The sequence below is a fragment of the Macaca thibetana genome, chromosome 4 (genome assembly GCF_024542745.1).
Source record: "Macaca thibetana thibetana isolate TM-01 chromosome 4, ASM2454274v1, whole genome shotgun sequence".
Classification (NCBI taxonomy): domain Eukaryota; kingdom Metazoa; phylum Chordata; class Mammalia; order Primates; family Cercopithecidae; genus Macaca; species Macaca thibetana.
Genome location: NC_065581.1, coordinates 53656446 through 53681306, shown reverse-complemented (window position 1 = coordinate 53681306; position 24861 = coordinate 53656446). Strand labels below are relative to the sequence as shown.

The 24861-nt window shown below is 41.0% G+C and overlaps 2 protein-coding genes across 7 annotated transcripts in view; both read left to right on the top strand.

The window, feature by feature from the left end:
- Positions 1-4563, top strand: part of CILK1 (ciliogenesis associated kinase 1) — a 60602-nt gene extending 56039 nt beyond the window's left edge. For all 6 annotated transcript variants that reach the window (XM_050789259.1, XM_050789254.1, XM_050789256.1 and 3 more), the window contains one exon: positions 542-4563. In XM_050789259.1, the coding sequence (XP_050645216.1) occupies positions 542-696 (155 nt within the window). In that variant the 3' untranslated portion in view covers positions 697-4563. The remainder of the gene's footprint in view (positions 1-541) is intronic.
- Positions 1-24661, top strand: part of LOC126953691 (glutathione S-transferase A4) — a 277827-nt gene extending 253166 nt beyond the window's left edge. The window contains exons 2-8 of the mRNA XM_050789285.1: positions 8473-8530; positions 9486-9590; positions 14900-14951; positions 16742-16874; positions 17740-17881; positions 19613-19744; positions 24045-24661. Coding sequence (XP_050645242.1) covers positions 9504-9590; positions 14900-14951; positions 16742-16874; positions 17740-17881; positions 19613-19744; positions 24045-24167 — 669 coding nt within the window. The 5' untranslated portion in view covers positions 8473-8530; positions 9486-9503 and the 3' untranslated portion in view covers positions 24168-24661. The remainder of the gene's footprint in view (positions 1-8472; positions 8531-9485; positions 9591-14899; positions 14952-16741; positions 16875-17739; positions 17882-19612; positions 19745-24044) is intronic.
- The last annotated feature ends 200 nt before the right edge of the window (positions 24662-24861 follow it).

The following is a 24861-nucleotide window of genomic DNA, read 5'->3' as shown; positions in this document are numbered from 1 at the left end:
GTCAGGAGCGATATGATGCCTGTAAGCACATTGTCATGGATTCTGAGTGAAGTGGAGTCCCTGGAGTGCTTTGAGTCCATAAGTGAGGTGATCTGACAGCCATCTCCACAGGCTCCCTCAAGCTGCTGTTGTCATGAGACTGAAGCAAGGGCAAGGTAGAAAACAGGGAATCCAATTAGGAGGATGTTGAAATTATCCAGGTAAGAAATGATGCTAGCTTGGGCCAGCGTGGCAATAGTTCAGTTGGTAAAAAGTTACCAGGTTCTGTAAATATTTGGAAGGTAGAACTAATAGGATATCCTGACAAATTATATGTGGGATATGAAAAAAAGAGGGGTCAAGAATGATGCCATTATTTTTAGCCTGACAACTTTAAAACGTTGTCTTTAACTGCAGTAGAGAAGATTGTAAGTAGGAGACAAGATGCTCCTCTTGAATGAACTCCTTATTTTCTCATGTTTTTGTCACCAAAATGCATTTATTTGCACTTTACTTGCATTGGCCCCGTATCAGTCATGCCGGCCTTTTTCTTTCATTGCAGGTTATTCCTCCCTGAAGGCCCTGAGACCTCATCCTGGGCGACCATTCTTCCACACCCAGCCTAGAAGCACTCCTGGGTTGATACCACGGCCTCCAGCCGCCCAGCCAGTGCACGGCCGGACAGACTGGGCTTCCAAGTACGCGTCTCGGCGATGACTATCTGCCTTGGTGATGAATCTCTACATAGGGAGAAGCAGGACACTTTCCCTCAGCTGACTGGTGTTCTTCCTGCAAGATGTACAGAGGGCAGAAAAGCAAATCAACACTTTATAGTTATTCTTCTGAACTAAGACATGTCAATATTCTTTTTTAAAGTTTTTTTTTAAAATATTGATTTGAATGCAGTACGCTTTTTTGTATAAAATTATTTTATTCTAAAACTGGGTCCCGTTATTTTCTTAAACAACAGCATTTTGTATATATGGATTATGTTTTAGCATTTTATACAGTCAACTTTGTAATGAACTTTTTAAAGATTAATTGATTTTCCTTTGGGGTTCCAGATAATATTTTCTACAGACTTTGAAAAATGTAATAATATTAATGCAGTATTGCAACAGGGGTGCAATTTAAGGCTATGTGATAGAGGGTTATTTACTCAGTGTGTGCAGATATTTATGAAGTGGTTAAATTTTAAGTGTGGCTCACTAGGTACTTCAGGCCTTCTTGGACTGTTGTTAGAAAAGTGATCCTGTGCTTTTCTTAACAGGTCATTGGTTTGATTTTTGGATACCACTCTGCTGTTCTGAAAGGACTATTATATAATTCACTTTGTTTTACTTTTGTTCCCCAGATGAAAGAACTCTAAGTAAATACGTTTTAAAAAACCATTTCAACACCCTTTAATGTGGTTGCAGATATCACATGAAACCAAGCTTAATCATTCTATGCCATTGTATTCTAATTTATTCCACTTTTGAAATCAAGTTGTATGTGTACCAATAAAAGGAGAGCTTTTTGTTTCAAAAGGCTCTCAACATGAAGCTTAACACAGTCAATCAAACTTACATTCCTGGCAAGATGCATGGCCAAAAAACTAAGTATCAAAGCAGCAGAAAGTTTTTGATTATAGTAACTGAGATGGAATTTTGCACCTAGCTCAGTTCTCCAGATCTGGCTAGGAGCAGTCAATGACTAATCTTCTGTCCTAGCCAAATTCTCAGGACAATTTGGGGAGCAGAAAGAGTTATGGCAGAGGTTCCACTCATCTACGAAGTCACAGTCACGTGCCACATTTGATCTCCTAACCCTGGTGTAGTTTCTTTCAAGAATGAGAACTCTATTTGTTGGGCAGAGGCTGTTCCATTGAGAGGAATGTTTACAGCAATTTTGAAAATGACAAAGCCAGTTTGGAGACAGAAAAAGACAAAAGGTCCAGTCTCATCCACCTCTATATGTACATTTGCCTCACTTATGGTTGCCTTAAAGGCAAGAGGGAAGGTCACCATCAGTGAACGCAATGCAGTCTGAACAGTGTATTGACTCATATTCTCCTAGGGCTCAAACTACTTTCTTGGTTCCAGGATAATGACAAGTTGAACCATATGTAAGTAATCTTTTTTTTTTTGGTTTTTGAGACGGAGTCTCACTCTGTCGCCCAGGCTGGAGTGCAGTGGCGTGATCTTGGCTCTCTGCAACCTCCACCTCCCAGGTTCAAGCGATTCTCCTGCCTTAGACTCCCAAGTAACTGGGACTATAGGTGCCCGCCACCACGCCCAGCTAATTTTTGTATTTTTATTAGAGATGGTGTTTCACCATGTTAGCCAGGATGGCCTCGATCTCCTGACCTCGTGATCCACCCTACTCCACCTCCCAAAGTGCTGGGATTACAGGCATGAGCCACCGCATCCAGCCAAGTGATCATTTTTATAGGTTAAAATGATAGGTGAAATGAATCTAGACACTTTCATATGGTTCAACCTAATGACTTGGTAAATTATTGCTTTGGTATATTAATAATATGTTGCATTCATTCTGAACAAATTACCATGGCTTCCAAAGAGCCTTAACCTAAAATCAGAGAGTAATTTACGCTTTGGAGAATCTGACTCAAAAATATACTTGACCAAGCACCATGGTCCCTAGGGGCATGAGAAAAGCACATAATGGATGTGGATGTGATAGGTGGTCTTTTCCTGTTGACAAGCTGGCAGCAAAGCTTCAGAAAATATATATGCAAGCACAACTTGAAGCTGAATTCATTTCTGTATTATATTCTCAACTCATTATCTAAAGCATCAGAAAATGTGTTTTCAGAGATGAGTCCTTTACTATAAGGTTAATATTTATTTTCATTTTCTGTATTATATATGAAAAGTAAATTAATGTGAAACCTTGCCCAGCTTGCTGGAAAGCAGGTTTTAAATTGTAAATATTCCTTAGAGGAGCAAATGGATTGTTTAATACCATAGTCTCGGTAATCTAGCTTATATAAGGTCATTACATTTTTTTATTGAAAAACCTAGTTACCTGATTATTACACATTATAAAATTGTTTTTCTTCTAATACTTTATAGGGCCCAACTTCAGAAAATACTTTGCTTTCTTCCTTTTACACTTTCGTTTGTTTACCAGCAAACAACTTCCCTGGGGAAGCCAAACATATTTATAAAAAAATCAAGTAGCTGATGTGCAGTTGAGAAAAACTAAAAGACGGAGAAAACAAATTCTAACTAGCAAATGCTGTGAAGTACTCTTCCTCCCCCTCTCTGAAATGGGTAAAGGACCAATTGTGTAAAAAACCTATGCGCTATAGAAGGGAATAGTAACCATTTCTTTTGTCTCTCTGTTTTTGTTCTGACTGAGAATCTGTGCAGCCATTTCTTGTTATATGAAAACAAAATGCTACTTGTGACCTCTATTTTTTGTTACTGTAGAATTATAAAATGTAATGTAAGACACCAACAGAAATGATACACCTGTAACTGTACCTATCAGGACTATACCTCATTTACAGTCAGAAAGCTTACTGGGACGTCAGGAAATGATACAGGGTTGGTTCTCATTTCGTGCTGAAATGAGACAGAAGTTCAGTGACAAAGGTGCGCTGTGGGGGTATCGAGGTCCCCCAGGTAGAGCCAGCAGAGCAGGGAAAACTGCATTTGCATAAAAACTACTCTTAACATGATTGTTCATTTTACAGTAAAATTCCATTAATTACCAAGCCCTCACCCAGCTCATGTATGATAAAATTTATGTTGGAAGAAACTTGATTTTCAAATAATTTTTTAAATTTATCTCTTGCCTAAAGGACTATATACATCTAATATGGTAACACTATGTCATCTTCTGGAGTTATCAAAAATTGTATGCAATCAAGACAACACAAAATAAGAATTATTTTATTTTTAAGTGCACATACAGGTACTGTTGGAGTTGATGGGCACCATGCTTTCTCATGAAGTAGCATTTCCCTACCATCAAGCCATTGTTTTGTGCCATTCAGCAGATGAAAAAAAGGAATTTATGTTGTACATTTCAGTTCAGTGTATGACCAAAAGCAATATGTTTATAAGAAGATGTTTGACATACTAATTATTTTATATCATTTAAACCATACTGTAGCAACATAATATATGTAGCTAATTTTTAGAATTATTTTTACAATTTCCAACCAAATGTACTGTACTGTTATATAATTTATTGTGAGGATCTTCTCATGGAAACCATTAGGAAGACAAACTGGAGGTAAATATCACATTAATCTGTATTATCAATTTCTTATAGACACTGTGCTAATGTGAATTTTAAATGACCTGCATCAAGTCTTCTGATTTCAGATAACTCAGTACAGATAGCAATTAGTCACCTGATTTGATTACAATGGAGTAACTGACAATATATTTATTTATAAAGCAAATATTCATAATAATGAGAAGAATTCAGAGTAACCACTTAAGCAAGACCCTTCTGAAATAAAAATGTTGCTTTTTAAATAGTTTGTCCTAAGGTGTTTAAAAATGTCAACTTTATGTAAGGAAAAATTTCCTGCTCCAAATAAAGTTGAAGTTTAAGAAAAATTGATTTGAGTGTTCTGTTTTTGTTTTCATGTTCTTCCATTCGTGTTTTCTAATTTTTGTCCTTTGTTAGTTCATTTGGAACTTTGATGTTTTATAACTTCTCCTGAATGCTTAGTATCGTGTTACTGCTATGAAATTAGATGCATACACTTTGAGTAGCAGAATGAAGAGTTATCCTGCAATGTGGAGGTTTTTTTAAAATTCAGCTTTTAGAAAGTTAGGCGTCTGGAAGTGGTGGCTCATACCTCTAATCCCAGCACTTTGGGAGGCGGAGGCAGGAGGATCCCTGGAACCTAGGAGTTGGAGACCAGCCTGGGCAACATGGCAAGACCCTCTACCAAAAATCTCTACCAAAATTACAAAATTTAGCCGGTGTGGTGGTGTGCACCTGTGGTCCCAGTTACTTGAGGGGCTGAGGAAGGGGAATCGCTTAAGCCTGGGAGACAGGTTACAGTGAGCCCAGATCACCCCCCTGCACCCCAGCCTGGGCAACAGAGCAAGGCTGTGTCTCAAAAACAAAAACAAACAACAACAACAAAAAAAGCAAAAGCAGGTGGAAACAGTTTCTTGTTCCTGATTTCATCATTTTAACCTGCCTTGTATGTCTTTTAGCTTTTCACAGCACATTCTCATATACAATATAAACCTTTAAAAGAAGTTCATAACTTCGTGAACTACAGAAAGAATGTCACAAGAAATTCATTTTCTAAACATTCTTTGACTCCTTGACAGGATTTTCTAGGAACATGATCTACCAATCAAACTTGCATTGGTGAATCCCTAACTGTGCCTCTTGCCATCAGAACACAGTGACTTTACTGTGTAATCATGGGCATTTGTCTTTTTGGCATCACGCTGGGCCCATGGCTGCCCCTTCAGAAACCCTGAAGAAGCCATTTCAAGCTCTCAACCATCTTTCCTGATAAGAAAACCCACTTGTTAGAATAGGGTCTTACACCAATCACTTATAGCTAAGGCTGAATTTAAGTCAAATGTTTCCCTCTTCTGGGAGTATACAAAGCTCTTAAACTGAGATTTGAAGCTCTTGACTTTTGTGCAAGGAGTTTTACCTACTACTGAGCAGATGAGTGAAGGGTTGAGACTAAGAAGATTTCTCAGGGCCTCTGAAAATGTATCAGGTAGGTAGGTGGATAGGTAGGTAGAATAGATAGATAAAATGAGTAAGACTGTCTCAGGATGAGGGCAACTCTAAGGGTCTTCAAGAATAAGCAGGTTGACGATGTCAGGGGCTTCAAAGGAATAAAATGCCTTTGGGGTATCTGTCATAGAATGCAGAACTATTATAACAGGATTTTTCATTTCTCCCCAAGCCTGTGTAATAACAGAGTCATGCTGCTACCTTAGTCACACTTTCAGGTGAACAAGGCTGAGTGTTGCCAGAAAAAGGTGTCCTGATCCAGATCCTAAAAGAGGGTTCTTGGATCTCGCACAGGAAGGAATGTAAGGCGAGTCACAGAGTGCCATGAGAAGCAACAGTTTATTGAAAGCTACTCAGTTACAGAGTAGAGCGTCCTCAGAAAGCAAGAGGAGGAATGCCTCCTCTTTGTTTTTTATTCGATAGGGGTCTTATCTATGTAAAAGGTAAGCTAAGCAATGTCTACGTGCAAGTAGGCTAACAGAATGAAAAAAATTAGTACTTTGTTAATTTAAAGAAAGGTATCCTTGGCATTTCCATGCGTAAGTACGTGAAAGCATGACTATAATTACCTTAAAGGCATTTAGCATTATGCAATATTGGAACATCTGGACATTCTACTGTCATAGGAATTTGTCCTTCCAGGTATCATTAAGCTATTTCCTCAGCTATAGACATCTTAAGATGGAGTTGACTTTTTTTTTTTTTTAATTTTACTTTAAGTTCCAGGATACAAGTGCAGAACAAACAGACAAGAAGTGTGTGTGTGTGTGTGTGTGTGTGTGTGTGTGTGTGTGTGTGTGTGTGTGTGTGTTGGACAGGGCATCATTCTAGACTTTTCTTCCTCCTCCCTTCCCTTTGACCTGATTAGTAAATCCTTTACCACCTACCTCTTTACTATTTCACCTTTTCTTACCCATTTTCTTCAAACGCATGGTGCTACTTTAATTTACACAGACACAACAGGTTTCTTTCTCTACCCCTACTACCCCAATTCATTCGCCTCACTTTGGCCAGGGAAACCTACTGGAAATAAAATCTGATCATGTTAGCTAGCGGCTGCAATTGTTCAGCACCCAGGCTTGTCAAGCAAGGTACTCTCGAGCACCCCTGTGGGTGAAGAAAATAGCATCTATAGCCTGAGAAATAGCAGAAGCTGCCTCTAAAAACAAGATGTATTTTCGAAGGCATGTATTTCAAACTTTGAAATCCATGTGAATTTCGCAATTGTTCCATAATATAGCCCTGATAGTTTTAAAATATTTTCAACGTTTTAACTAACTTGCCAGCCAAATTAGTTTTTTTTTTTAGCACCACCCCCAACCCCAAAGACCCCCCTTCCAAGCAGGTGCTGACTTGAGGCCATGACTATAGAGCACGTGACTCTAAAATGTACAAAATGAAGAAAAATCTCAAGATGTCCCACTGAGATGAAGAAAGAAAGAAGTTAGGGTCTACTGCTTAAATTAAATAAGGGTTGACGGCTCTTTCGATTTTAATCTGTATGTGGTACTTAGCCTACTTAACACCCATATGTGGATTTCCTGACGGACTTAACATTCCTGTCAGGAAAGCATTGCGTACTTGCTGTTTAAAACGCATCCAAGGGCCGGGCGCGGTGGCTCACGCCTGTAATCCCAGCACTTTGGGAGGACGAGGCAGGGGAATCACCTGATGTCAGGAGTTCAAGACCACCCTGGTCAACATGGCGAAACCCCGTCTTTACTAAAAAAACAAAAATTAGCCGGGAATGGTAGCGCGCACCTGTAATCCCAGCTACTTGGGAGGCTGAGTCAGGAGAATCGCTTGAATCCGAGAGGTAGAGGTTTCAGTGAGCCAAGATTACAGCCTAGAGGTGGGCCTGTTGCCTGGAGCTGGGGTCCTTCTTGGAGTGTGCGTATTTTTTTAAAACCCCTTCTGAGGAGTCTGAATGCATTGGTGGAAGGTGGGCCCAGATGGGCCTGACTGGGCGGCCGCTACGCCCCTGCGTGGGCTGGGCTGGGAAGCCGAGCATAAAAAAAAGTCTCAGATGAGAGACTCCGTCTCAAAAAAAAATAAAAATAAAAAAATAATTAATTAATTAATTAATTTTTTAAAAGGGTCATGGATCAAAAGAAAGGCAGACTGCCACATGCAGCGCCTCATTTGGATGTGTCTGGAGTCTTGGAAGCTTGACTACCCTACGTTCTCCTACAAATGGACCTTGAGAGCTTGTTTGGAGGTTCTAGCAGGGGAGCGCAGCTACTCGTATACCCTTGACCGAAGACCGGTCCTCCTCTAGCGGGGATGGTCGTCCTCTTCGACCGAGCGCGCAGCTTCGGGAGGGACGCACATGGAGCGGTGAGGGAGGAAGGGGACACCCGCCTAGCCAGCCAGATCAGCCGAATCAACCCTGGCGATCAATGGGGTGACAGATGTCGCAGCCAGATCGCCCTCACATCCGAGACTTCGTTGCGGCGCACAAGCTATATAAACCTGAAGGAAGTTCTAACTTTACAGTTAGGTCAAGTTATTTATCGCACTAGAGCTTCAGCAGGTAATTTTAACTAAAATCAAATTTAACCAGCATAGCAAATATCATTTATTCCCCAAATGCTAAAGTTTGAGAGAAACGTACTTGATTTCGGGCTGTTTTGACACTATCCAGAATGCCTTGCAGATGGGTGGGGCATGCTAAATACTGCAGTCTCTATTGGTGAGGTCGTTCCGGAGCCTCGCCCAGCTCCCGCGCGCTAGAGCCGCCTGCTGGTCTCGCCTAGCCGCGGACTGCTGGCCTTGCGCTTTGTGCGGCTCCAGGTCTCCGAGCGGACTCCAGGTCTGTCTCCCTCCTGCGGTCACCCCCTTCCCCGCCCTTTCTCTCTTCTTTTTTTCCGAGTCTCACTCTCACATTCTTCCTTCATCCCCCCAATTCAGTCCTTCTTTTTTCTCCCTCTTGTCCTTTGCCCTCCATCTCCAGTCTGGGCAGAGGTGGGCCTGTTGGCTGGAGCTGGGGTCCTTTTTGGAGTGTGCGTATTTTTTTTTAACCCCTTCTGCGGAGTCTGAATGCATTGGTGGAAGGTGGGCCTGGATGGTCCCCAGGGCCTGGTGGGGCGGCCGCTACGCCCCTGCGTGGGCTGAGCGGGGAAGCTGAGCATGGGAGAGTGCAGTCTCAGATGGCCAAACCCTGGCCCCGGCTCATTTTACAAGGCCGGGGGCTCATCTCCCAGTAGGGGTGGGGGACACGTGGGACCCGGGGGGCAGCCCCCGCATGCGTGACGATGGATGCACATTTTGCAGACAATAGTAGTACTCGGCCTGTTCACCTTCCAGTTGCCGTGATAATAAAATATGATGTATGTAAAAGCATGAATACTTGAAGAGGTTCCTGTGGCTGTGCAATTTTCCTTCGCGACCCTCTTCAACGCTTGCCACCCCCTATCCCCAAGCTGAATCTGGAAAATCTGAGATTCTCAAGGTCAAAATATATAATGTTCTGAATTTGTGAAATCCCGTACTGCTAGCACATATGTTTTTACAACAAATGGCCCCAGCTTCCCAAGATCCAGGATAAGAAGTCATAAATAGAAATCATATAAAAGCCAAGGTTTTTTTTTGTCCATGTTTTAAAATGGTGGTATGTTTTTTCTTGAGTGAGGGAAAATGCAAAAACAAAAATAAAGAACAGTTTCCCGTGCCAACATCCTGAATATTCATTTCGCCCCTGAGCACTGGGTTGAAGACGCGAAATTGGAACTATTGGTGTGCGAGGAGCTGCTGCATTTGTTTTTCAGAAAGCCTGAAAAGCTATCATGGCAGCAAGGCCCAAGCTCCACTATCCCAACGGAAGAGGCCGGATGGAGTCCGTGAGATGGGTTTTAGCCGCCGCCGGAGTCGAGGTACCTTATGTGCTGTTTCTTCACAGATTTGTTATACAGTTTTTGAGACCTTTGAAAGAAAAATAGGTTTTGAAGCACCATTCAGGTCTCGTTCTCGTCCACCAAAATCACAGGCATGCTTCACTGAATCAGATTCCATTCCTGAAGGGACTTTTCTTTATCATTAGAATGTAGTTGGTGGAATTCTATTTTCCTTTTGACTGTTACTTAATTATTGGCTTCTGATCTAGCACCAATGAATATATATTAATAAGAAGAAAGGAAATGTACCTGGAAATTGTCAGTTACTCTGAGCTCTTATTATGCATTCTTAGGGTAAATTTCGTGTTTTCTTCAGTGGCTTCAAACTGGCAGCCTTGGTATCTTGCTTGCATATTGATTTTATACTTTAGATTATAGTCCAATGACCTAAATTGCCTAAATTGTTTCAGCTTTGGCCACGGTGCTCTTTCAGGTTTACCTTTTTTTATTTCACATTGGCCTCTTTTTTGTTCTCAGCACTTTTTGACACTATAAAATGCTCTGTGCTCATCTTGTATTAATATTTTCCCTGCCCTAGCCCTAGAATCAGGAATTTCTTAGATAGAAAAATGGTATTAACAGGCTGGCACGGTGGCTCACACCTATAATCCCAGCACTTTGGGAGTTCGAGGTGGGCAGATCATGAGGTCAGGAGTTCGAGACCAGCCTGACCAACATGGTGAAACCCCGTGTCTCCCCAAAATACAAAAACTAGCCAGGTGTGATGGCGCGCGCCTGTCCTCCCAGCTACTCAGGAGGCTGAAGCGGGAGAATCGGTTGAACTGGGAGGCGGAGGTTGCAGTGAACCAAGATCACGCCATTGCACTGCAGCCTGGACTGCAGAACCAGACTCGGTCACAAATAAAAAAGAAAAAAAAAAGAAAAGAAAAGGTATTAACGTCAAGATCTGGGTGCTAGATGTCTACGTTTGTTTCTAGTGCCATTTGTTTGTGGAAGAAACTACCCTGTAAAATTTTCCCTATTCTGGATTTGGTTTACTTACCCTCCAGGTGTTGCCTTGAGGTAACATAGTAAAGTGAGGCTACCCTTATTTGAACATGCTCCTCTATTTTCTGTACTTCCCATAAATTACTAGCTGGACCCAGAGGCATGATCACTTCAGGCTCCTTTTTTCTTTCTCTTTATTTTATTTTTTTTCCTGCCAGACTATGTCAGAGGAGATACTGTGAACACACTTCTCTTGTACCATGTCAGGGGCTGTCTGGTGTCTGGTTGTCTCGTTTTCAGTGATGCCGAGCTTCTTCGGTGTGTTCCTGTGATGTCAACCCCAATCCACACATTATAGTTTCTCCCAGTTTCTTTTCAACTTGTGGTTTTAGCAGCTATTGATCATCATCCCTGTTAGGGTTTACAAAATGGCAATTCTTTTCATTTCCATCATTTCACCTAAGTTTATGAACTGTGATTCTCTTCTAAGACAGTACTCGTCACTCATTAACTTTAAAATGTGTAAAAATGTTATGTTTAAGTCATAAACTTTAAAACTCAGTTACTTTAAAATGTGCTTCATATAGGAAAGGCAAGGTAAATGCTTGATTATAAATTTTCACAATAATGTGTTGTTACCCTAGCAACCTCCAAAGATGGCAAATGTGAGTTGTTGGGTTATGGGTTTCGTGTTTGTTTTTTGTTTTCATTTTTTGCATATGATAACTTGCCACATGGTGTTTTACAATTTTCTAAATGAGTTGACATTATGTTCATATGCAAATTCTGATTTCTGACTTGTCTTTAGAAATTGGAAGATGTGGTGATCCTGAGTCCTTATTTTCACAGGGCAGCAATTGTTGGATCTGAATAAGGACTGCCCCACCTCGCCCTCTTGTCTCAGGGTGTATTTGCTAACTATTAAGAGGAAAGTGAAAAACATTCAAGGTCCCAGGACCTGAACCTGCCCGACTTCACTCGTGTCTGTCATATGTCTAACCCCCATAGGCTTCTGAGTTTGTAATTCTTGGTTCATTTCATAGGTTTTGAATGGATATAACCCTTTGTCAAATCTTCTCTCTTTCTTCATTCTACCCTGCCCCTCCTACTCACCTATGAGTCAACATTTTTGGTTACAGTAATAAAAACCCAACCTTAAATAAGTTAAACAAAAAAAGAACATGAGTTATCTGACCCACCTACCCCAGTCCAATCTGTGACAGGAACAGGCTGATCTGGTAGAGTAATGAGCCCACTCCTCAGACCAGAGTGGAGGAAGCTGCATTGGTCTCTCTCCCAGGGCAACCACATGGTTTACAAGGTGGTGGAGAGGGCGCCCCTCCCCATCTCTTTGCCAGTTAAGTTTGTGCTCACATAGATCTGAGACAGTCAGGAGGGACCAGCTGGCAGCCACCAGACAAGTCCATGATTCTCAATATCCCATGATTGAGTTGAACCTAAAGTTGAAGCACACACATCTGGGTAACTAGGTCACTAAAACCTACTGAAAAACAGCCTGTTCTAATTCAGGGAGTCCTCAATGTTGGTCAGTCACTTAATTTGAGTCATCATTGACATTGCTGTATGTTGGTTGTTTCTTCCATGCTTGGAACTTTATTTGCCTGAAGACCCCTTAAAACCCAGGCAAATCCCCATTGAGACGTGGGAGATGTACACCATTTCTACCATTAAGTAGGAGCATCAGTTGAGCACCTTGTCCCTGCATATATCCTATAAACTTTCTGAGCCAAATGTGGTGGCTTGAGCCTATAATCTCAGCTTCTTGGGAGGCTGAGGGTGGCAGGATCCCTTGAGCCCAGGAGTTTGAGGCTGCAGTGACCTGTGATTGAGCCACTGCACTCCAGCCTGGGTGACAGACCTCTAAGAAAAAAATAAATAAATAACCCTTTCTGTTAACTAATATGATGTTTTAACTTTTGATTTTAGTGTGTCGTAGTACAAATATCCAGGGACAAATTCCTCAACTGAATCTATCTGAGAGACATTGTCAATTGATCCAGGAGTACTGCCTGCACCACATCTGACCATCTAGGCTTCGAGCATTGTTGCCCCAAGGATACTGTTCATGAGCATTAGATGAAGATCCTCTGGGAGCACTGAGTCTCCTTTCCTCACACCATGAGCACCCACCCTGGCAAGCAGCAGAAGCCAAGCCTCCACCCTATGATCCTGATTCTCCCCCACCCCTCCAGGTTGAATGTTTTTCAACTAAATTCACCAATTCTTAACATTTTACTAATTTGCTTTCTCCTTTCCTTTTTTTTTCTGAATTGTTTCAAAGTAGTTGCAGACATCAGCATGTGTCTTCCTCCCAGGGTTACAGGAAAGCGGTCCTGATCCAGACCCCAAGCGAGGGTTCTTGGATCTCGCACAAGAAAGAATTTCGAGCGAGTCTGCAGTGCAAAGCAAAAGCAAGTTTATTAGGAAAGTAAAGGAATAAAAGAATGGCTACTCCATAGAGCAGCCCCAAGGGCTGCTGGTTTCCCATTTTGATAGTTATTTCTTGATAATATGCTAAACAATGGGGTGATTTATTCATGCCTCCCCCCTTTCTAGATCATATAGGGTAACTTCCTGACATTGCCATGGCCTTTGTAAACTGCCATGGTGCTGGTGGGAGTGTGGCAATGAGGACGACCAGAGGTCACGTTCATCACTATCTTGGTTTTGGTGGGATTTAGCTGGCTTTTTTAATGCAACCTGTTTTATCAGCAAGGTCTTTATGACCTGTATCTTGTGCTGACCTCCTGTCTCATCCAGTGGCTTACAATGCCTTAACCATCTGGGAATGCAGCCCCCAGTAGGCCTCAGCCTCATTTTACCCGGCTCCTATTCAAGATGAAGTTGCTCTGGTTCACACGCCTCTGACACCAAGGCAAAATAAATAATTGTCCTAATAACCACAATACCATTGTCACCACCAAGAAAATTAACGCTGCCTTCACAACATCTAATATGCAATCCATATTCAGATTTTCCCTATTTTCCCCCAAATGTCTAACTGTTACACATCTGTTTAGCAGTTATAACAGTTTCCTCTCCTCCGAGATCTACTTCCAATTTGGTTGTTAAGTATCTTTAGTTGATTTTCATCAACAGGACCCGACTTTTTTTCCATGCCCTCGACTCTTGAGAAGTCCAGGCCATTATGTTTGTAAGGTCCCACATCCTGAATATACCTGATTTTCACCTTTCGCGTAGATTCAGGGTAAATATTTTTGGTACTGTTTTAGCAGGTGTGACTGTGCCTTTCTCACTGTGTTACAACAGAAGGCTTAGGATGTCAGAGTGTTCTCCACTGGGGAGCCAAGTTTGATTGTTTGGTTAGACCGAGGGTGAGAGATCTCCCGATCTCTCCATTGTAAATTGATACTTTCCCTTTATCATAATTAAGTAACTTAATTAAGTCTTCTGTAAAAAAGAGCTTTTTCTTCTCCTTACCTTTTTTTTTTAGCATCATCATTTATGGACATAGATATTTTGTTGTATGTTATAATCCATAATTGACATCATTCTTTTTGATGCTTAAATTTTCCCAAATTTGGTAGGGAATTCCCCTCACAGGGCCCTCCATGCCTTTCTGTTTCACCTTTGAGCACTTCCTTGCTTTGGCATAACAAAATCAACCTTCTTTTATAGGAGCCCTAGTTCCTTTTAGGGGGCAGTGATATTTAGAAACCAAGATGTGGATGCTAAGTCTGCTCTTTCTCTCTGCTTCTTAAGACTGTTTAACTTGGTATTTTTAGTCCTGAGTCTCTATGATGTTTACCTCCTTTTGGAGGGTGAGGATATCTTTTTAAAAAATTGATACACAATGTACATATTTGGGGGATACATTTGATATTTTGATACATGCATATCATGTGTAGTGATCAAATCAGGGTAATTAGGATGTCCATTACCCACCTCAAACATTTATCTTTCCTTTATGGTGGAACATTCCAATTCTTCTAGCCATTTTGAACTGTGTAATACATTATTGTTAAGTATAGCCTACCATATTATTGAACACTAGATCTTATTTCTTCTGTCTAGCTGTATTTATGTATCATTAACCAACCTCTTTTCACATCCTCTTCCTCTCTACACTTCCCAGCCTCTAGTAAGCACCAATAACTTTCTATTTCCATGAGATCCACCTTTTTAGCTCCCACATATGAATCAGAACATTCAGTCTTTGTCTTCCTGTGTCTGGCTTATTTCACTTAACGTAATGACCTCTGTTTCTGTCCGTGTTGCTGAAAATGACAGGATTTTGCTTTTTAATGGCTGAATAATATTCCACTATGTATGTATACATTTCTTTTTTTAAAATTTAGTTTGATGAAGAATTTCTGGAAACAAAAGAACAGTTACACAAGTTGCAGGATGGTGAGTATGAAAATGAAACAACTGCCTCTAATACTGATTTTCCTTTAAGAACTGCTGTTTATGTGGAAGGGCAAGAATATTCAATGACACTGAACATTCAGAACAGTATCCTAAAACCAAAAAAAGCAAGAGGGAATAAATAGTTGAAATTGCCAGGAAATCACTTCTTATTCAATAGTTCCATAAAAGCTGGCTGAAGGGGGTGAGTAGTTCCTTCCCCACCCAAGTGAACAGCTCTCCTCCATCCCTTTCTTCTCCCCTCTCTCCCCTCTAATCTCCTCCTCCCCCTTTCTTTCTCTCCCTTGCCCTTTCCCTCCTTCTCATCTTTCCCTACTTCCTTCATACTATCTGAGGCATCCTGGCCTGTTTGAAGTATGCAAATAAATACCCCCAATGGGGATACTTTCTGAAGTGAATACCACACAGAAGCGAAATCGACGAACTGCCCCTCCCTTCACCTTTAATTCCTGGTCAGCCCTGCTCCCTCCTTGCCCATCCATTATAGCAGGAGCCACCAGTAGACCCATAAAGAATGCACCCATCAACCTGTGAGCAGCCTCCCTCCCAGCCAACAGCAGGGTCCTCAGGCCCAGCTGGAGGCTCCCTTGTATGGTACCAGCACTCCAGGGCTGTAAGGCCACCTTTTGTGTGCGACGGTGGCTGGAAGCCACTAGGCATGTGCTAAGTACTCCTTTCCCCTCTACCCTCACCCGTTCAGAATGCCCAAACCCTCAAGGGCCAAGCTGTACCCTATACAGGCATCTCTCCCCAGGGTTTGGTATGTGGAAAGTGTTGGATTCAGTTTGTTAAAGAAAACAATGGGTTGTTTTTTTAACTAGTGACAGCGAACTTGGTAGTAAACAATCTGTTCTGTGGCTACAGAGTAGCCACAGAGTATACATGAGCCAAAGAGTATACATGAGTCTCAGCTAGTTACTTAGGTTTCATGATCAGATTCTCTAAAAACAGTGCTGTCCAGCAGAACATTCTACAGTGAAGGAAACATTGTATTCTGCACTGTCCAATATGGTAGCCACTAGGCACGTGTGACTGTTGAGTACATGAAATATGTCTAGTGCAACTGAGGAACTGAATTTTAAGTTTTAAAAATTGTAATTAATTTAAATTTAGATTTATATAGTTGCATGTAGCTTTGACTGCTGTATTGGCCTGTGTAGCACTGAAGAAATATCTTCACTACATTCCCCTTAATCCCTTATCACTGTGGATAGGTATTTTTCCTGGGGTGAAAATGAAAAGGGAACGTTTATAACAATGCTAGTTTTCAGGCTTCTTTTTTTTTTTTTTTTTTTTTTTTTTCCCCGAGACAGAGTCTTGATCTTTCGCCCAGGCTGGAGTACAATGGCATGATCTCGGCTCATTGCAACCTCCGCCTCCTGGGTTCAAGCAATTCTCCTGCCTCAACCTCCCAAGTAGCTGGGATAACAGGCATCAGCTACCACACCCGGCTAATTTTTTTATTTTTAATAGAGGCGGGGTTTCATGATATTGGCCAGGCTGGTCTCGAACTCCTGACCTCATGATCCACCTGCCTCGGCCTCCCAAAGTGCTGGGATTACAGGCTTGAGCCACCGTGCCTGACCCCTTCAGGTTTCTTTTGTGGCTAAATCTGCTCTCCTGAATGAAGTTAAAGTTATCTGTCATCTGGAAGCTTTACACTATTTCCTAAGGCCATGATTCCACATTTCTTTTCATTCAACAGAGCATTTTTTAGGGGTTGGGGGACAGAGAAGAAGAGATCACTTCTAACTCTGGGCTTCCATTCTCAGGTAACCACCTGCTGTTTCAACAAGTGCCTATGGTTGAAATTGACGGGATGAAGTTGGTACAGACCCGAAGCATTCTCCACTACATAGCAGACAAGCACAATCTCTTTGGCAAGGACCTCAAGGAGAGAACCCTGTACTGTGGCCCCTCTCAAGTGTTGTCACTTGTCAGCTTACTGATGCCTTAGCTGATTAGCAGTCCTCTGCAGCACACCACATTTACTTTATGTCTTACATAGTTATGAGATCAGGGAGCAAAAACCCAAGAAGGTCACGAAGACCAGTTGGAACTTCAGTAGAGAGAGTCTGAGTAAAACAAAAGAAAATAATTGGATTCAGATGTTGAATACTATATCTAGGGTGTCATTGTTTCAGATTTCAACATTTTTAAATGCTTTGATACTGCTTTTTACCTTTCTTACACATTCACTATTGTTAAGTATTAGGAATGAGGAGCTGCTGTGATGTTCAAGGCCTGGGAGAGTGACCATTAGAGACCATTAGATTAGAATTTGAATTCAAAGCCTGGTCCTTGCACCCCTTAGATGTATGACCCTGGGCAACGTGGGTATAAGAATAGTACATTTCTCATAGTGTCATGTGATTTAATGAGATAATGAATGGAGAGTGTTTAGCACCATGCCTGGTACACTCTAAGCACTCAATAAATGGTATTCACTACTTTCATGAAGATGAACTTTGACCCATACTAAGAGACCAAAACACAGATGCTGGGGTGAAGGTGGAGGAGTAGGATGCCAGGAAGAAAGCACTCGTGACTCTCAAGCTGTCTGATCTGTGACAGATTTTTGTGAGTTACAACTAGAATTGACCTTATCTCTTTGCTCTTAAGAGACAGGTATAGGTAAATGCTGCTAGGGACTTAAGTTGCCAGCATCTTAAAAAAAAAAAAAAAAAAAAAAGCACTCTGAATTCTTAGTTGTGGAAACCAATGGCTTCAAAGAGAGGAGAAACTGAGACAACTGCTCTTTTGTTTTAAGGATTGACATGTATGTGGAGGGGACGCTGGATCTGCTGGAACTGCTTATCATGCATCCTTTCTTAAAACCAGATGATCAACAAAAGGAAGTGGTTAACATGGCCCAGAAGGCTATAATTAGATACTTTCCTGTGTTTGAAAAGGTAGGTGGCAGAGATGCCTGTGTACACAGAGTAACCAAACCACAAAGAAGCTGCCACAAACACCCTTTTCTGTCCAAGCATTTTAAAACTGAGCCCAGTTGGACTAACCTAAGAGCTAATGGACTCCTAAGAGCTAATAGTAGCCACAGCACAAAGCTGGTGTCTTAGAGCCCCTCAGACTCTGCTAGGACCACATGATTCAGGAGTCTAGAAAAAGTATGGGCTCCCTGCCTGTGTCCCTTATTGTTCCTTGCATTCACCAAGTTCCCACCTTGTGTGGATACAGCAGGAACTTCAGAAGATAAAGAAAACAGAAACTGCCTCATTCATTCATTCAACAAACAGTTGTTGAACAGCTATCTCATAGCTGACATCCTCCCTGATAATTTGATATGAGGAGAAGAACATTTCCATTTTATTTGTCTTCCCTTTGCTCTTTTTGTTTTTGGTTTTGTTGTTTTTCTCTTCTTGTTATATCTGCTTTTCTGAGCTTCCAATTCTTTATTCCTGAACTGGGAGGAGTATTTTTAGTGTTTCAGTGCAAACACTAAATAAGAGGATGTGAAAATATGGGAAGGCCTATCTGGCAAGCTTCCTCTGACCATCTTTGTGGAACTAGATTTAGGAAAAAGGAGAGGTATTTTCTGGGGTTTCTGTAGCTAGGTTTTATGGTATCTTTCCCACAGGCACTTTGTGAATGTAAAATAGGATAATGCAGAAATGTGGTCTGGAAAGGGCACAGAGGACATGGTGCTTTGGCAAAGGGTCACTGCTCATTCTTAGGTCCCAAGGGCCCAGACTGTGTCAGGGTTTCTTGCAACACGCCTATGAGGTGAGAACTGTTGTCCCTTTTACACATAATGAAGTCATGGAGAGATTCAGTGGACCTGTCCAAGGTAACATGGCCAGAAAACGGAGAGCAGGGTTGAAACTCTGGCCTCTGACTACAAATTCAGGATACATTGTACTATGCCACTCTGACTCCAGCAGCTATATTTGACCTGGAATTGCGTTCAGAATTCCTGTCACACACACATTTGTGCACATGCAGACACCCATGGGCATCCAAGAGTTCCCTGTGAAGGGGATCTCCCCGTTGCTACCACTGCTCCTTGCCTGTCCCTAATCACAATCTATTCTTATAAAGCCCCACACTTGTATGTTACCCTCAGAACGGGAGTCAAGATGAACTCAAGCTTTTAATTTTCTCTGTTTTGGGACATGTAAGAGGAAGCCTAATTTTTAATTGGGTTGAGTTTATTACTACACGTCTTGATGTTCTAGCAACAGAACTGGGAAGTAAGAGTGGGCCCCTTAAAGATGATCTATCACTTAGATTTCTTAAATCACCCCGCCCTTCCCCAAGCCTCCTGCATGCATTTCTGTAGATACATTTTTGGAGTAGATGCATCCTTTCAAAACACCAGATGCTAAATCCAGAAATAAGGAATTTTCCCTTCCCCACTTCAATGTCTCATTCAGATCCACAGCAGATATTTAAGGATGCTTTCATTTCCATGCCTTTTTTGTACTTTCTCTCTCTCTCTCTCCCCCACTCTCTCTTGCTCTCTCTGTCAGAGATAGGGCATGTTCTCTTACTTGATGTTATTTATGAAAGCATGAAATGACAAGGTCATAATTTCACCTCTTCTCAGTTACTGCACTGATTCAATAGCCTCATCAGTCTCTCTATGTGGAATATTATGACTGATGCACACCATTTCCTTACAGATTTTAAGGGGTCACGGACAAAACTTTCTTGTTGGTAATCAGCTGAGCCTTGCAGATGTGATTTTACTCCAAACCATTTTAGCTCTAGAAGAGAAAATTCCTAATATCCTGTCTGCATTTCCTTTCCTCCAGGTAAATAAAACTATGTGTTAGAAGATTGTCCTAGAACTCTCAGGCCTCCCTTCAGTGCCTATTGTTTGGTTGGCTTTGGGGGAGTGTGTGTGTGTGTGTGTGTGTGTGTGTGTGTGTGTGTATGTGTAATATTTTTAAGATTCTAATTTGGCAAATGAAATGAAAGTAAGGACCCGAAGTTGTTTTTCTGGTCCTTAAATCCTTCAAGTTGAAAGATCATTGATGTGTAAAGATTTCTTTTTTTTTTTTTTTTAGATGGGATCTTACTGTGTTGCCCAGAATGGTCTTGAACTCCTGGGCTCAAGAGATCCTCCCACCTCAGTCTCCTGAGTAGGGGGCACTATAGGCATGTGCCAGCACACCCAGCTCAGAAATTTTCATCTTAATTTTGTTCCATCACTGCACTCCTGGAAAAAACTCCATACACAGAGAGTTTGCCACTGGGGACTTTCCATAGAAATAACCATAGAGGTGAGGTGCTCTCACACTCACATATATCTACTGATGGGATAGTGGGCAAGATAAACATCAAAACAGTCTCATTCATCAGGCTATGACCCCCTTTCTCAGAAACAGTATGGTCTCAAGTTAGGAAATTGTAAGCCTGAGCTCTGAGAGCAAATGAAAGATGATAGCACCCTAAACATCACCCCAAAGGGTTCCTACCATTCTCCTGAGAATTCTAAGGAAAGACTTGTGTGGTTCAAATTATCCCTCAGGGTTATTCTGGCAGGATTGATCTTAGAACTTTAAAGGAGAGAAGGGCCTTTTTAAAAAAACATTTAGTGACCTCAGTATTCACTTGAGGGAGTAGAGACCCAGGATAAAGAAATCAGCCGCCAAGCTGGCTTAGCCAGTGGATGCTTGAGTTTTGTCTAGAACCTTAGCCTTTTATCTCCAAGTCTAATGTGCAGACTGTAACCCCTGGGCCAAACCTGGCCTGCCACCTGTTTTTGTGAGTTAAGAATAGTTTTTACATTTTTAAATTGTTGAAAAAAATCTGTGGAATAATGTTTCATGACACATAAAAATGATATGAAATTCAAAATGTATTCATAAATTTCATTGGTACAAAGCCATGCCCGCTCATTTACACAATGTCAAGTTTGCTTTTGTGCTTCTACAGCAGAGTTGAGTAGATCTGATAGAGACCATATGGCCTGCAGAACTTAAAAGTTTTGCTGACTGGTCCTTTATAGAAAAACTTTGCCAATCCCCGATACAGTGCAGATACGGACCATATTGCTGTATGTTTGACCAAGTTATCAAAAGCCAAGAGAGATACACTGACTCCCCGAAGAGTAACACACATACTTAAAACCATTTTTTGCCAAGTTTGTTAAATATTTTGATGTACTAATGAGGGCAGTTACCACCGGTTCAATAAATACACCCAGAAAATGAGAATAAAAATCTTCAAGGCAATAAACCACCATATCATTTATGATGTTATAGTTTATATAGTTTTTTTTTTTTTTTTTTTTTTTTTCATTTACTCTTGCAGACACAGAGATCAGCTTTCCTTAATTTGATTTTATTCATTCAGAACTGACTTAGGATACTTTTCACCTGAAGTATTCTTTTGCACTGTTAAAAGAGTTATTTGTTTAGCAGAGAAGGGAAATCAGAGGAAGGGATCTGCAACTTATTGAGAGCCAGCTGCGTTCCAGTCAGTCTGCTAGGCACTTAACATGCATTTGCTCATCTGGCCCCTCAACCCCACCCCAATAACCCTAGGAGATGGGCTTCACTATCTCCGTTTTACAGATGAAAATTACAGATTTGGAAACATTACATTCTGCATAAAGTTGCAAGACTGTGGATGACTGAGTTGGGAGCCACAGAGGAGTCTGGGATCTAAGTCTGTACTCTTTCCACTAGACTGTGTGGTTTCTGAAAAACACATTTAGAAGTACTAGAAGTACCTATGGCCCTAAATAGGTGAGATGCTGAACCCAGAAGTAGGTAGAATGCTAAACTTATTAAATGTGAAATCTAGGCTGGGCGTGGTGGCTCACACCTGTAATCCCAGCACTTTGGGAGGCCAAGGCAGGTGGATCACTTGAGGTCAGGAGCTCAAGACCAGCCTGCCAACATGGTGAAACCCCATCTCTACTAAAAATAAAACAATTAGCTGAGCATGGTGGTGCGTGCCTGTAATCCCAGCTACTCGGGGGCTGAGGCAGGAGAATCGCTTGAACCGGGGAGGCAGAGGTTGCAGTGAGCCGGGATAATGCCACTGCACTCCAGCCTGGGTGACAGAGCAAAACTGTGTCTCAAAAAAAAAAAAAAAAAAAAAGGTGAAATCTTTCCAGGCATGCATATATATACATGCTGTGTACACATGCACACATACCTCACAGGCAGTAAAGAACTTTTCACTGAATAGACACAAAATATCTAAAAAGTCTAGGGTAAATGATAGAGATCAAGGTTTCTTGGTAAACTGTAGCACCAGGATCTATTGGTATTTTACATTGATGATACTATGATAACAACCCCTTTTTAAACCCCAAGGCATTATCTGTGTAAATACAGTTTTAATCTCTGATCAGATTGAGGATCAATATTTAAATCTTCAGAATTGGACACCAGATCGGTGTTGAATTTAAAGGGTTATTCCTGTGTTGATTAATGGATTTTAAAAGTCACAAAAGTTTTACTATACATGATAACTATGAACCCCACATAAATCTTGAAACAATACATCATTTGGATCAAGCTTCTAAATTTTGATATGATATTTAAAATCAGATAACACAAGTACATAATGAAAAGAGAAAATTGTCATATTTATATATAATTAATTGGCATAATTATTAGGGTTTTTGTTAATATTAGTGGCATATGTATGTATGTGTGTGCTTAATTAAGGCTGTGTCTTGCACATAATAGGCAATTAATAAATAGTAGCTATTTAAAACAACCTCTTCACTTTTAAATAAATGGTTTTTTTTTTTTTTTTTTTTTTTTTTTTTTTTTTTTTTTTTTTTGAGACGGAGTCTCACGCTGTTGCCCAGGCTGGAGTGCAGTGGCGCGATCTCGGCTCACTGCAAGCTCCGCCTCCCGGGTTCCCGCCATTCTCCTGCCTCAGCCTCCTGAGTAGCTGGGACTACAGGCGCCCGGCTAATTTTTTGTATTTAGTAGAGACGGGGTTTCACTGTGGTCTCGATCTCCTGACCTTGTGATCCGCCCGCCTCGGCCTCCCAAAGTGCTGGGATTACAGGCTTAGCCCGGCCAATAAATGGTTTTATTTAAATAGCTTTAAAAGGTTTTATTAGAATAATTATATATGATGAGCATATGCTTCTTCATATAGTTCAGATTTTTCACTAGATAAAATGGGCTTTTCTTCTCAGTTACTGAGAATTGGTAAGATTTGATTCTATGAATGAAAAATATAATTTTTTTTTCTTCTATTCCAGTTTACATAAATATTTGGTATCTGGGCCAGAGGCTATGAAAAAATGCAACTGGCGATTTCCTGAACATAGCCAGAAAGAGGATTCATTTACTGATAGGAGTAAAAACTCTGAAGAAGCTGAATCTTAAAATATAAATTGTACCGTCTGGTGACTTTTTAAAGCACCTTTACTTAAGTGGCTCATGCATTTTCTCCCAGCAGATCAGTGCACTTCAGGTGGTTAGTCCGAGTGGTGTTTACAGCTTATTGATCACAACAAGTTACAGATTTCTTTGTTCCTTCCCCACTCCCACTGCTTCAAATTGACTAGCATTAAAAAACAATACAGAAAAATACACTGGAGGTGTTTTCAATGAGTTTTCCCCTTCCTTTTTTTTCACCTTAAGTGTCATAATTCTATTTTGAGTATGTTTTTACTTTTGCCATTGCTGTAGAGTTCTTTTTGTGAACCTGGAGATTTGCCTAAACTCCGATCTTGATACGGGTGATTGATGACAGTGATTGTAAATAAGCATAGAGATCAGATCTTAACCCAGCCTTGTCCAACCCACGGCCCATGGGCTACATGTGGCTCAGGACAACCTTGAATGTGGCCCAACATAAATTCATAAACTTCCTTAAAACATTATGAGATATTTTGGGATTTTTTTTTCCAGCTCATTAGCTACCGTTAGTGTTAGTGTATTTTATGTGTGGCCCAGTGAAGCCAAAAGATTGGACATCCCTGCTAAACAAATGCTAGATTTCAGTTCTGCTTGGAACCTTTCAACAAGTATTTATTGAACAAATTTTGATGGGCCATTTTGCATAACCATATCTTCGTAGTAACTAATACCTTTTTTGTTAGCCTTAAACTTTTGGGTTTTCCTTTTTCAGGAGTACACAGTGAAACTAAGTAATATCCCTACAATTAAGAGATTCCTTGAACCTGGCAGCAAGAAGAAGCCTCCCCCTGATGAAATTTATGTGAGAACCGTCTACAACATCTTTAAGCCGTAAAACAACACATCCATCTGTGAGTGAGAGCGTGTTCCTAGAGATGGTTCTGTCCACAGTCATGTCTTAATGGATCCCAGCTCTGTCATGGTGCTATGTATTACATTGGGTCCTAAGTTTGGTCTTTTGTGTCAAAGAGATCATCTCTTTCTAGAAATATCAAGGTTTTTTGTCTAGTAAATAATTGTTAGGGGATCTTTTTTGGAAAACTTTTTTGGCGAGGCTGGTATTTAAGTTAGATCTGATCAGGCTACTAATGTCCTGTAGCCAGTTCATCCTCATAATGAGAATGGGCAGGATCTCTTGTTCTCTCCTGAGTGTGTTTCTGCTCTCCTTATCCTGTTCTCTTATCCTTATCCCCTCCAGTCTTTGCCTAATTTTTAGTGTTTAATAACAACCAAATGTCTAGTGAATGACTCTCATCTGAACTGTAATAAATAAAATGGTAGTAATGAATGCAATCAGTATTAGCCAAAATAAAGAATTTATGAGTCATTGCTCATTGCCTTGTTGCTAGAATTTTTTAATTTTTTTCAAATAAAGAATACATTTGCACTGTTCAAAAATCAAAAAAGTATAAAAGGGTCTACAGTCTTGGAAGTCTTTTCAACCCTGCTTCCCCACAACCAAGTCCTGCTTCTCACAGGCAAACGCAGTTACTATTTGTGTACCCTTCCAGTTACATTTGACACATGTA